Here is a 14576-nt window from a genome sequence, read left to right as displayed (position 1 = left end):
AAAACAGACTTACAGAAACACAGTCCAAGATTCTCTCAATCTGATTCCAAGTGTACCAAATATCTGAAAAAAGCTGAATGAGATGACAACAGTGAAGGTAGAGAACAAGCTGATTTGTGGTTGGGGTTGAAGATGAAAGGCACACCTGCTTCAGCAGGAAGTCTGGAAGGTGGCTGCATTTCTGAAGAAATGGTAACATTCCAGGAGGAAGAGTCTCAAAATAAATACAAAACGCAAAGGCCTTCAAACTTCAAACTCTCCACAGTATATGAACAGGTTATATGGTTGGCAGGTTACTTGTGCCAAAGACAGACACCTCCAAGCTTGCTCCCTCTGAGTTTCACGGTTTTCATTAAACACATGGATGCCTCACACAAGATGGTGAAAACAACAGAAAGCATCTGCATCTAGCTCTGTCCCTAGACAGCCTCTTCTCATGGTAAAGACTTAGTATAAAGTAGCATTCTGAATGCTGGGTTCCCTTTTGCTTTTCTCCCTTTTCTGCCTTTGTGCAGTTCATGTCCTCCTTTGAGACCCACTACTTCTCCCCAGCCTTGCAATGCCCTTGTTGAGAGCAGAGCAGAGAAAGCCAATGGGGAAATTCAGACTGCCATCAATTCCTCACCTCTGCACTGCGATCAGGGCAGCAGTGTGAGTAGGACCAGGCCAGTAATGAAGAGTAATAATGCAAAAGTCAGTTTCAGGGGGGTGACAGTTTAGAATCCTGGATACTGCACCATACAGGGCTGAGTATTTGTATAGCCAGTTGTGCAGGAAGGGTAACAAGCCAGTAAACACTGCAGAACTCACACTGAAGTCCAGGTCACAATCCATTACCAGAAAAAAAAAAAACACCCAAAACAACCCACAACCAATCAAATCCAAACAAAAATGACCATCACCACTACCAAAACAACAGAATCCCTGGAAGGCCTGCTCTGATGCATCTCATACTTATCAAACTTGTGTGGGCCATGTGTACACAGCACAAAAGAGGTCCTGACTATTTCTTTCTGGCACTTCAAACACTTCTGAACAGGAATGTGATAACCTAGAAATAACACAACTTCTGCCGCTCAAAACCCCAAGGCTGGTTTAAATATAATTTAGAAATAAATACAAGGCAACACAAGCCTGATTCTGTCAGAAAGACAAGAAAGATCACATGCATTAGAAGATAAAATATTGCATATTCTGAATATTTGCAGGAGTTTTCTCCTTTAAGAACAGTTCAACATGGCCACTTAACTTCTGGTAAGCCCTACAGCATGAATGAGCATTACATTCTTTTCCCATATTTCTAGTAAAATAATAACTTTATTGTATTTTATAATACATAAAGAAGCCTTAAAATTGGCTTTGAGTTTTTACTAGTTATTTCCCCCACTCATGTATCAGAAATACCAACTCTAGTTTTCACCTATCATAAAGGATGCCTATGAAAATTTCAGGATTTGGTTGCTTATGTCTCTCCACAACTGATGAAAAGCAGCTGTGCTGGATCTAGACACTTCCTTTATCAGAACCATCATATACTGAAGTTATAGATACTAATTCTTTGAACAATGCAAAAAAAAAAAAATAAATTAAAAAATATAGCTCTCCCCCTAAAACCAGCTCAGATTGCAATCGTTTGATCCTGAGTCACCACTAGACTCACAACGTCTTAATGTTTCAAAGCTGAAAGCCTTTATTTTTCCACACAAAAGGCAAAAACAAAAAAAAACCACCCACTGATAATCCTCTATCCATGATAAAAATGGCCATAACACTATTAAAGCAAAACCAGTAGCGACCTTTTCCATCATTTCTGACCAAAGAATTTTAACAATTCTGACAAAGGAAGAGAGGTCAGTATCTATATAGCCTGCATTTATCACTTCCCTACCACAGTCAGCTATCCATGACACTGGTCAAAATCAGTACAACACAGATGCACCTGTCACAGAGAAGTGTTCTAGCTAAGAAATATCTGCTTTATGGACAAAGATTGGCTAACTGAAGTCTAAAGAACAAGCAAAACCACAACACAAATAACAGACAGAAAAGTATGTTTACCTTCCTGATTTGGCAGCAGATTAACACAAAACCAGAAATGGTGGGAGGAGGAATGTAAAGGTTGTTATGAATACCTACCAGCTGTTACCAGCAGAAGATTTTGCTGCAAATTCACTGTTATAGCTCTTCCCCTACAAGCAACTGAAAAGTTTCTCAGGCTACCCCTTCAAGCACTTCCTTCTCAGCAGAAATATCTCTACTGAATTACACTTGTAATTGATAGTTACATATTTCCAAACAAGAAAAACTAGATTTTTTTTTCCCAAAAACATTTAATACATATCCTGTAAGTATGGCTATCACTTGTTAAACAAATAACATATCCTATATTTAAGAACTGAAGAAAATGTTTTGAAGTTTCACAGAAAATTAAAAAAAAAAAACAAAACCAAATCTGCAGATGCATCATTATTTACAAGGCAGTTATCACAAATGCTACTTTCTTTTCTTTTTTGTGGTAGTTCATTCTGTTTCACAAGGAGGTTTAAAATTATTACATCTCAAACGAAAGCCTACAAAAACATACTGAAAGATACAACATGCTTAAAAAGAGTCATCTTAGTTTCACAAGCTTTTCTTGTTTCTCTTTTATGAAAAGCTGAGAAATTAAAATTAGCATTTGAAAGTATTCAGAAGATTGTTTAAGCTTCTCATTTAGGTGTCAGATTCCACAGGTGTGATTTCTCATCAAGTACAGTGAAACCTTGAAATCAGTCTTGCTAGGCAACATTGTAAAGCAAAATAGTAAAATTTTGGTTTCTCTACAACTGAAAATATTTAGACAAATAATCAACTAAAAGAGAGCCTATGATTAGCACAGAAAGAACACCCTGCTTATCTGGTTCCCATACCTTAATATCTTAAGGGTATCAAGGTTGTATAACTTCTGGTTAAGAAAAGGACAGTAACTTGGTATCAAGGCTGTATAACTTCTGGTTAAGAAAAGGACAGTGCCTTATACCATTTCATTGTGAAGACAACACTTCTTCCACTATTATAACTCATCATACTTGTATTATAACTCATGTTAGAAGTATTTTAGTTTTAATTTTAAAAAGTATTCATAAAAAGCACACACAAAGTGCACTGCTGGGAACATATGAACACTGGGATGAAGTGAAAGGATTTCTTTTTGCAATAAAGCTAATAATTCTTGAAATAGAAAATAAAATTATGCTGGCACAGCATTTTGCTTCTCTCAAGCTAAACTGCTTGCAAGATGTACTTGTGTAACAGCAAAATACTTTTTTTTTTGCAGAATTATTAATATAGCAGTTTAAATTGACTTGTAACAATGTGAGCCTTGGGGAAATACCTATTTTTATACTGATCCTGTCCTTCCAGGGGACCATACTGCTAATTACCATACTGCTAATTCACTTTTGTAAATATATTATAAATCAGTTCGCTAACTAATAGCTATACAAACCAGAATCATTCAAGAAGTACTTTAAATTGAAACAAAGTACAGTTTCTCCTCAATTTCTAACTCTCCCCCAGTTAAATAAAAGGAGACCAGAGTTTCTAATAAGCACTCAATCTTCAAAATTATTACAGGAGTATCTTTCATAGGAAAGGCAATATCACTAACAACAACAACAACAAACCAGAAACTCCACGCACTCACTGAATACACACATAAAACCCAAACTAACTTGGAACCTCACTGTCTAAACCAAACGCATGCCTTAGGTCTTCTTGCATTCAAAGCTCTTCCTGTTTCGTTTAATTTTTCTTATAAACATACGGGAAGATGTTAATAATAAGCATTTAGTATTTTGTACCTCAACCCCAAATAAACATCTTTATGCTTGCAGCTTCTGTAAAATACATTTACCAGTAATAATATAAATGACAGCTTCAGGAGATGAGGAAAAGAAATTGAAAGTAGCACTACCATCCATTCCAGATAGCAGTTTCTGAAATACTTACAAAGCTTTTCAACTTAGAGGCCTCTAAGAGCCATGATAAGAAAGAGGAGACACTAAAACCAAAAAAAAAGTTATATTTTGCACAGTTGCATTTTGCAGTACAGATTCTGCCATCTGTGCAAAGAAAGAACACTAATTATTTTACAACATCCTGTGCTGAATTATTTTTGCTGCTTTTTCAAGTCAATACTTATCTATGCAGAAATTTGTGAAAGCCATGGTAATATCAATTAAAAAAAACCAAACAACCCTGCCCCCCAACCCCCCCAAAAAAAGAAAAACAAAACAAACCACCAAACAAAACTACCCCATGAAAAAAGCCTTGGCCTTTTGGCATAGAGAAAAGTAAAATTCTTATTCTACTGGGCAACTTTTTTTAAGTTTACCTGTATTGTTTATCAGTGACTATCCTCAAGCATTAACTAGAGGAAACAACCTTTTTTACCTTGGAGTCCAAGATCATTAATAGTGAACAGTGTTTACACCCCAGGTGTCTCCCAAATAAAGACCATAACCTGCACAAAAATACACTATCAATACTATTTTGTTTTGTTGCTAGTTCTGATTTGTTAAAACAGAGTCATGACTCAAATCAGTTCTCTAAATAACTGAATCCACATTTGGATTATCACATAAATGGTGACTTAAAAGAAGTAATTAAAAAAAATTATCTTTTCCATGAACTTAGACTAAAATTCCATAGAACAATGACAATTTCTATCCTGCACCATGACTAAAAATTTAAGAAATTATTTATTAGCATGCAAGACCTAAATATAATTCATACTTGATTCACTGTATTTACCATTTTGTAATCCCATCCACAATTGCTTATGATCCTTTTTTTGCATCTCATTGATAACTTGGCTTTTGTGCTTTAATGCATCTGCTTCTTTTATAGAAGCCATAAAATGAGCTTCGATCACATCCTTAGAGTGGCAGTGTAGAAGATCCTTTTCTGGAAAATTCTACAAAGAGAAAAGATAGATCAAGATAAATAAATGCATCACATAACTTAGAAAAATCACAAATAAATGATAATTTTAATCAGGTTTATATTTATAAAAAATAAGCACATTGGAATGTGCTTATGGAAGAACGAAACAACCATTCTCTCACTCTGCTGACAAGAAAGGCGCTGCCCTGAAAAAAGTTTCAGGGAAAATAAAAACTAACAGTTTTCTGTAAAAACAGGAATTACTCTAAATCACTCACCTTCAACTTGACAAATACATTTAAATACATCAGTGACTGTATTAGGCCCTTAGGTACAAAATTTTGGAAATTAAGAGTTTTAACATGTTTTCAAGCAGATATGTAATTCTCTGGCAATGAACAAGAGAAAAGGGCACCAAATTCTTACTGACTCTCAGTGGCAGGTTAGCACACATTTTTATGCAGGACTTTGAAAAAATGTTTCCTCCAAGTATCACCGTCCACATATATGAATATATATGAACTATAGCATATATGCCATTTACACTTCTCCTTAGATACCAGAAATCCTTTTCAGCTCCAACTTTACCTAATACATGTGCCTACTGCAACTTGATTTTATACTCCTTTTATCTGGTTAGAGCTGGCACCACTACATTCAGTATTGCAGATGCACAGTTACTTGTCAGGCAAAGTAGGGCATTTTTCAAAGAGTTTTACAATATAGTTACATGTCACAGTAAGAGCAGTATATTTCTGGGAAAAAAAACAAAAAAACAAAAAAAACAAACCCAAACAAACAAAACCCAACAAACACACCCCCCCCCCCCAAAAAAAACAAAAAAAAACAAACAAACCAAAACCAAACCATATATTCCCTCCTCAACTTAAAATCAGGAAAAATTGTGAACACTACTTCAAACTACAGGAGCTCAAAATATCCAAGAACCACTAACAGCTAGCAATATGAAAGGGAGCTGGGTATAGCCTTACCTGCAGGAAATTCTAAGGACAACAATGATAGGTCCCTCCTCATTAGGTTATTGAAAAGAGATGGAAATTAAATAATGGAATTTCATGTAATAGTGATTCCTCCTTGTGACAGTGAACCCAGACTCTGTAAACTGTGGATCAAAAGGATGAGTATCTTCTAAAACGAGGAGTATAAAGGGAAAAGAAGACTGCTAGTATCTTTTCCACTTAAGTATATAAGGTCTGGTGTTGCACTCAAAAGGAAGTGCTACTGTTACTTAGTACTAATTTATGTGGAACTGACTAAAACCTAAGTAAAGTCTGGTAACCAATCCAGAAGAAAAGAACAGTCAGAAATAGCATACTTCAAGATCAAGAAAATTCCTTAAATAGAAGAATTCAAAGTGAGACACTGGTATCCCTCAACAAAACATCGAACAGTGGAATATACCTAATGCTGAGTAAGACAGGAACCTAGGAACTTACTTTTACAGTTAAAAGCTGAAGTTTTAGCTAAGTTTATGATAACGACAGTTTTGTTACATGTGTCTAAATATTTAACTGCAGGGTCTCTTTTTCGGACATTCCTGACTTTCACAGGTAGGCAACTCTCTGCTGACTTTCTTCCAATGAATTACAGGGAATGTCAGTCCCTGGAGACATGTTCCAGAGACTATATCCAGTGTGGTCTGCAGAACAGCAAGGAGATATTTAAAACTGGTCAAAGCTAGCTAAGCTAGTGGAAATAATTTAGCCACAATATTACAAAGCGGCATCATATGTAATTTTCCCAGCTTCTAAAAGATAACACTATGGAAGACTAGAAAACACTCCTACAACCTCAGTGCTGTCTACTCTTTTCTTTTAGAGGAAAACCACTGTCACATTTCTATGCAGCACTGTGAGCAGAAGCTAAAAAACATAAATATGAAAGTCACGATAATCATCATGGCTTGACTTCACGAACGAAGACTTGGGAAGGGCTTTACGCACGCTTACTACAAGCGTGCTGATCACTGAAAAGGCCAATGTGGGATAGGCAAATCTGGTTCCAAAAAGCATAGCGAAAGGTCTCCTTGGGTGGTATAGGTGGGGTGCGATTCTTTCTACATTGTCTCTTCTCCAGACTAGTTCTGCGTGTGTTCTCAAAGGAGACAACGGCATTATGTACGGTGTGCCCCCAAGTCTCCGGACTGGAGGCTAAGGTGGACCACTGATGGTAGTCAATATGGCCAAGGCTGAGGTATTGTTTCAAGGAGTCCTTACATCTCTTCTTTGGGGCACTTCTCTTTCAGCAACTGGTGGCGAGTTCACTGTAAAACACAGTATTAAGGAGGTGGTGATCCTCCATCCTAGAAACATGCCCTGCCCAGCACAGCTGCAATTTCAGCAATATGGCCTAGATACTGGTGACCCTTGCCTGCTCTAGGCGAGTAATATTTGACACAGTCGGCCCAATGGATGTTTAGAATTGTATGGAGGCAGCACTGATGAAAGCGTTCAAGGAGTCACAGGTGATGGCGGTAGATAATCCATGATTCAGACTCATATAAAAGAGTAGACAGTACAATGGCTCTATAGACACTGATCTTTATACTTTTCTTCAGGTGTTTATTGCACCAGACTCTTTTATGGAGTTTTCCGAAGGCTCTATATGCCTTTGCTATTCTGTTGCCTATCTCTTTGTTGATCGTGGCATCCGAGGAAATAATGCTTCCCAAATAGCTGAACTGCTGAACTGACTTAAGCTCTGACTCACCAATGGTAATGTGGGGATGATGATAATCTTCTTGTGGTGCAGGTTGGTAGAGAACTACTGTCTTCTTCAAGCTGACTTCCAGCCCAAAAAGCTCAGCTGCCTCCACAAAGCAAGATGTTAAACACTGCAGAGCTGCTTCTGTGTGGGCAACAAGGGTGGCATGGTCAGCAAAAAGCAGTTCACGGACAAGATGATTTAGGGTCTTAGTGTGGGCCTTCAGTCACCTTAGATTGAATAGGCTCCCATCGGTACGATATCGAATATAAATGCCGTTTTATTCATTGAGGTCTACTGTAGCTCTTTTGGGCATTATGCTGATGAAGACTGTGAATAAAGTTGGTGCAAGAACGCAACCTTGTTTCACACCATTGGTTATTGGGAAGGGCTCAGAGAGTGCATCGTCATATCTGACTTAGCCTTGCTGATCCTCATGTAACAGAATAATAATTTTGAGGAACGTGGGGGGGACAACCTAATCGTTCGATGATCAGCCACAGGCCTTTTCTACTCACAGTGTCAAAAGCTTTGGTGAGGTCAACAAAAGTTACGTAGAGCCCCTTATTCTGTTCTCTACACTTTTCCTGCAGTTGTCTGAGAACAAATACCATGTCTGTGGTACTTCTATTAGCTCTGAAACCACACTGACTTTCAGGTAGAAGTTCTTCTGCGACAGTGGGTACTAATCTGTTCAAAAGTATTCTTGCACGAATTTTTCCAGCAATGGAGAGCAGAGTCATATCTTGGTAGCTTAAGCAGTCTGACTTTACACCTTTTTTCTTATACAGAGTGATGATGATTGCATCATGAAAATCTGATGGTAATTTACCTTGTTCCTAACAGCGCACAACTAGCTCGTGAAATTTAGCATGGAAGTACTAACTTAGAAAATAACACTGCTACATCTACAAGAAGCACATGAAACAGTTTCACCTACATGAGACTACCAACAGAAAATATGGCATCCCCATTGATTTATAAACTAGGGCACAGGATAGTAATTTCTATACTTAAATACAGATCATGTATGCTTGTATTATTTTATTTTTAATTCTACTTGCCTTCTTTCTACTTAAGGAAATAGTGATCAAATGTAAATAAGCGTAAACTTGCTCGTAGCTACCCCTGGCTATACAACTATAAGATCTGCAGAAAGTATTAACATATACCAAATTCACATATTATTATTGGTGAAGTCATACTCCCTCCATATTCTGTATCTCTGAAAGAAAATTTATTAACTGTTGACACTGATTTTCTTAGAAAGCTCAAACAGTACTGGTTTTATTTTGCATACCAGGAGACACTTGCAGCACAAACTTGGTCATAAAGAAGAAGGTATCATCTGAATAGACAGGAGCACTAAATGTCCTCTCAAATAAATGTTCCAAAACCATCACAGGTAATTTCAACAGTCTGGTTTCACAACCCATAACTAATTTATCTATCAGTTCTAGTTCACAAAACATGTTTCATTCTTTGACCGTCTAGTTGCACTAGGCTACATTTATACCTGACCCAATTTTTAGCCAAAAAAACTAAGACGACAGCTGCCGTTACACAAAAACAGATGCAGTCTCTCCTCCTCTGCACCAGGTCGTAGATGGAGAAGCAGGCACCAGCAGATAAGGGCTTCAGCAAAGGGAGAATGTTAGCCTTTCCCCTAATACACCCTATTTCCTCCCCTCCAACAATGCTACCATTTCCAGAGCAGTTCACCACCTACTGCTCAGAAATCTGGAGAGTTGATTACCATGTTGAGAACATGAATAGAGCTAAGCATGCTGCAGAGTAGCATGAGATGAGTTTAACAGGAAGACAAATGGTTTCCCTCCTACCTGTAAAGCCACACCTGGGTAACAAAAGCAACTTCCCAGACTATAGCTTCTCATGATTCTCAGACCTTAGTGCTCTGTTCAAGCTCATCCTTCTACAACTATTTAAGGCAACTGTATTTCAACTTTACTGGAGATATAAATGCATGTTACTTTATTGCATACCAGAAGTACAAATGAATAAATTATTTCTTCAGTACAAACAGTAAGTATGTTTATTTGGTCTGCGTACATTACACAGGAGGGCAATTACAAGCATCTCTCAACTTTCAAATTTCTACTGAACAGAAAGAAACTTTTTCCAAGGTTTTAACTTTAAACAAAGAAAACTTGGGGGGCGGGGCTGGGAGGGTATTAAAAACACTCTTCACAGATGTTTGAGACATCTGCTGTTGACTACGTGCTTTGGTAAAAGAAAGGAGAAAGCCATGACAGCACAAACTAAACTCCAGAAAAATCTACTAACTGTTCAATTAAGCCAAATAAAAATCATAGCTCTTGGAAAAATAACTACACACAAATGAAAATAATCATCCATGCAGGAATCCCACACCTGAACTAGTCAGCTGTAAGAAACTGCAACACACGAAAATGTCTTCAATATTTTTACATACTTTGATACATTTCAGTTATTTTTTTTTACCTTCAGGATTAAGATGGGTTTATTTAAATAAACTTTAAGATTACATAAAAAATAGGAAAGATTTAGCAAGTACTTAATCCAAGGTGTTGTATTTTTAAAAACCAAATTACATCAGCTTTTAGTTATTTCTGCTGACCTTCAATGTACACCTTTGAGACAAACTTAAATTAGCTGATCTTCTGACAAGCAGTAATATAAGGACATTAAAGTCAGTTCATATGACTAAATGAAATTGAAAAGCACTGTGGTACTGCAATTTATTTCTCAAGATGGGTTTACTCTGGGATGGCAACATCAAACACTGCCACTGTTGTTCGCCCAGAGCTCTCAGAACATGTAACAATGAAATCCTGATTTATGAAACTAGACATCTTTCAGTTCTTCAAAACACTCTGGAAGTTTTTTCATCCCAGCACTCTCTGACATACGTCAGACATCAGTGTAGCAATTACAGTGGTTTCAAAAACATCCCCAATTTCATTCAGTCAGTCATTTCAGAAGTTTCAACATGTACAAATACATATTGTAAGAATGTATGACTTCAGTGCACACTTCCAAAAAGAATCAGACTACTCTTGCTGGCAAGACCTTTCCTGAAACACCTCCAACAGAAGAACTGTTCGAATGAAAACATTCATCACAACTGCTTCTGAATACGCTTTTTGTTTCACCTCAAACATCAACACACTAAATTCAAGCCTATTAACCCAGCATTTTCCTTTGGAATAGTTTTCCCATTGCATTGTTTCTTTTATAATAGGGAAAATAAAGTTTCGAAGTTAAATACCATGATTTCTAGTTAACCCCAAGTATGTTTTGCAGTGATCACCTCATTTCAAAGAATTTAAGAATGCTGCACCAAAGCTAGCCTTGCGCAAGGGCTCTTCTGAGCAAAGATCAGTAGTGCTGTGAAGTCATACCTAATGGTTTTACAACATGTAATCAAAATAATGTCTCTCCTATGACTAAGCTGTCACAAGACCAAACTCATTTCCATCAGTTCTCTAAAGGGGACCCACATGAAATACAATAGCTTTCCTTGACTTCAAGGATTTCTACAGCATCTCATATCCATGCTCAATGTGCCCACAGGATGAGCATTTCTCATTCTTCCCAGTCTTCAGTCAACTCAAGCTGATTGAATTAAAAACATTATAGAAAGTTCTTCCTTTATACCCACTCACTTGCACTGACAGTCTCACAACTTAACTTGAAAAAATATAAAAATAAACTGGATTTTCAGATTGTAATAAATTAATTTTCAAAGGAAAGTCATTTGAAAGCACACACAACCTCATGGAAAACAGCTGTAGATTTACAATTTTAGACAATTCCTGAAGGAATTTCTAGAGGTGTATTTCAGTTTTACCTTGAAATGCACTGTGATGCTCCAAGGAAGGGCTGTATTTGACGCATGGAGATCAAACAACAAACCAATTGGGTAATGCCTAAAAATGAAGAGATATTAAATGAACGCAAAAGCTGTGCATTTGTTTTACATATAACAGTTAATACACATGCATTTACATTAAAAAAAAATGAATAAAATTGTGGGAGTCAAACAGCTAACATTCATTATTACTTATTCAGAAAAGTTATACAGACAGGTATTAAGTGACTGACAGTTTCTGGCGGAATCAAGTTTGGAGTTTATATGTTCAGTGTCTAAACCAGTGGTCTCCAAGCTGTGCCCACAAACCACTGCTAGTTTTGAAAATAGCATAAATGGCCTAACAGATGCTCTGTGGAATCCTTCAAAATAGTATTTTTAGTTAAGAAGATTGATAATGGTAGGAATAGCTAGTCTGACAGAAAACACATGCTTCCAGATATTTGCCATAGGTTTATACTGTGTTGACCCTTAATGTCTCTTCCCTCTCCCACTTGTCATCGTGGAAAACAGGCAGAGAAATGAAAAATTAACATTATCTGTGAGAGGGCTGAAAGAAGACAGTTCAAGATGAAATCTGTAACTTTACTATCAAATTAAGAAGAATGCAAGGGAGGAAAAGATTAATCGGAGTTTTGCATTTCAGTGGTATTCGGGATTAAAGGAGATATATAAAGAAGCTGCTTCCTCCAAATATTCACTTCTGTCTTCTTACAGCTTTGTCTCCTTTAAATTCATTAGAAAATACAGCCTCCAGCAATATAAGGAATATGTATCCTATACACAAAACTTCCACAGCACTCCAAAATGGTCTTCCTGCAATTGTCTCACAAGCAGACAGCAGCAAGATTTTTCATGTATGTTTTGGGTTTTTTTGTTTGTTTTTTTTTTCCTCATTCAGCATACCAAGCTCCATTCTCTTACTTTTCAAAAATCTTAAACAGCCTTACTAGCTTTTCATCCTACAAAGAGATAAACACACACTTAACTGTAAACTCAGTAGCTTCACTGAATTAAATGAGACTGCTCACAGGAAGAGAGCCAAGAACGTACATAAGATTTGAAAGTCCAGAGAGCAATAACTGAGAGCTCCTCTAAAAGAACAAGTGCCAAGCCAATTTCCTAACCTGCTGAACGCTCACGCAACAGTCCTTTAGCACCCTCTACGGGTGAGCTAGCCCCAAAGGTAAGAGAAAATCACCACAACAGCAAAATAAAAACCGAAACAGTGCTACGATCCTTGAACCTACCTATTATATTTGTGACTTCTTAAAAGAAAGAATAGGGTGAAATATTAAGAAAGTACCCAGAACTGTGTTTTCCTGACAAAAGGAATAAGAGTATAGATAATGCATATCCAGATTTACCCAGATTCACTGCTAATGTTCAAGTTTTTTACCACTAAGACTTTTTACTACTACCTATCAATCATGTCTTGAATACTTCAGGGATTCAGCAAGAATTCCATGAAAGAGTGGTTTTACAGGTGAGCTAAGTAACAAAATTCAGATTTCCTTTGATAATTAGATGAATGTGAAAAATGACTTTCAGTTACTTTCAATTTATACAACAAAATAGATAGCTACAAAGGAAAAAAAAAAGCATCACTTCTTGACCTACCTCTATATTTTCTACTCAGATGAGATTACAAAATGAAGTTTCTGTACTCCAACTTTCTTTGGTAAAATCCTTGTGCTTTGCACAGTTGATAAATGGTTTTTATTTTGAAAGAGGCCAGCCCTAAATTAATTTTGTTCCACAACACATGGAATTAATGAAGACAGCAGAGCACAAGAGAAATAATTTTCCATTCAGAAGCACAGCCTTCCATTAAGAGTAAAGTTCAAATTCCAGTTCTCACACACTGGCATTTAATCTGAAGCCAACAGAAGCCCCAAGTAATGCCTGTACATAATGCCATGTTTCACCTTTTTTTCTCTTTTTGAGATACATTTACAAACATTTTTATTTTTTATTCTTATAGTCTATATAACAATACTGAAGCAGCTATTTATATTTCCCTGACAATAAAACCTGGTTTCTTAACCAGGATAGAGAATTAAGGGAGAGACAAAGAAAGAAGCTGAGAAGAAAAGAGGATGTGGTCAATCTCTACATGGAATAAAAACCCCCAACATCCCCTCACTACAGTCTTAAGTGTGTATCTATCTACCTTGTGCTATGAGCTAGCATTGCCTCATCAGAGATCTTGCTTCAAGTAATACTGCTGCAATGCTGTTTCTAAACTTCTATTTGAAAAACAGGCATTGCAAGTAAAGAAGTACACAAATGCTCTCTAGAACCTACAGCAACCAGGAGAAATAAGGAAAAACAAAGAACTGCTGAGGGAAAACATTCAGCCCAGAAAGGTATCATTTTGAAAAAATACTGATGTTGAAATCAAATTGCTTTTAATTAGAGTGGGAGCCAAGAACAGGCAGACTGTGCAGAACTTTCTCAAAGGAAATAATGGGAAAAAATAGAAAAAGGCACATGTCTAAGAGACAGCAAATCTTTTTCTTACGAGATGCTAGAATAAGACTGGTTCTGCAAAGTCTTCAATCTATAGAAGTATAAGAACACCTTGACTGCCATCCATTGTCAATTTATTACAGCTTTTATTATTATACAGAGGTGGCTTCAGAGTGTGAGAGAAGTCCTAGGAAACAGGATGTTTAAGTACCTAAAATCCTTTCAAAAGTAAGGAAAATTAATTACTATTTTTCTAACAATTTCTTTCTGAACCCAGGACAGAAAGTCACAGCATCAGCTGGTAGGTTGTTTTCAAACCAGAATAATTTACTGTGGTAATTCAGTAAGATATGTCACATGGACTGATAAATTCATGACAAAAAAAAAAAAAGAATCCTATGCTCCAGAACTGTCTGCGGTACTATCAAGTATCAAGTGGCCAAAATCAACATCAGAAATATCAGTCCCTTACCAGCAGCCAGAGCACTGAACCTATACTGTAGTTACAGGCGGAGAAGGAGCTTTCCTCCTGTTGCTAGAAGTCACAGGCTTCCAGCCCTTCCATACCTAAGGAGACTACTTT

The 14576-nt window shown here is 36.9% G+C and overlaps 1 protein-coding gene across 3 annotated transcripts in view; it reads right to left on the bottom strand.

Moving 5' to 3' along the window:
• Positions 1-14576, bottom strand: part of ATG5 (autophagy related 5) — a 79054-nt gene that overhangs the window by 55655 nt on the left and 8823 nt on the right. For all 3 annotated transcript variants that reach the window (XR_009744544.1, XM_061460206.1, XM_061460205.1), the window contains exons 3-4: positions 11501-11579; positions 4795-4957 (exon numbers count right to left, since the gene is read on the bottom strand). Coding sequence is in view for 2 of the 3 variants with exons in the window: in XM_061460206.1 (XP_061316190.1) it covers positions 4795-4957; positions 11501-11579 (242 nt within the window). In the remaining variant the exon portion in view is untranslated. The remainder of the gene's footprint in view (positions 1-4794; positions 4958-11500; positions 11580-14576) is intronic.

Source organism: Pezoporus flaviventris, unplaced genomic scaffold (genome assembly GCF_033815535.1).
Source record: "Pezoporus flaviventris isolate CSIRO_AGI_PZ_B2104156 unplaced genomic scaffold, CSIRO_AGI_Pfla_v1 ptg000031l, whole genome shotgun sequence".
Taxonomy (NCBI): Eukaryota; Metazoa; Chordata; class Aves; order Psittaciformes; family Psittacidae; genus Pezoporus; species Pezoporus flaviventris.
Note: the sequence above shows the minus strand (reverse complement) of the source record. Positions and strands in the feature narration are given on the sequence as shown.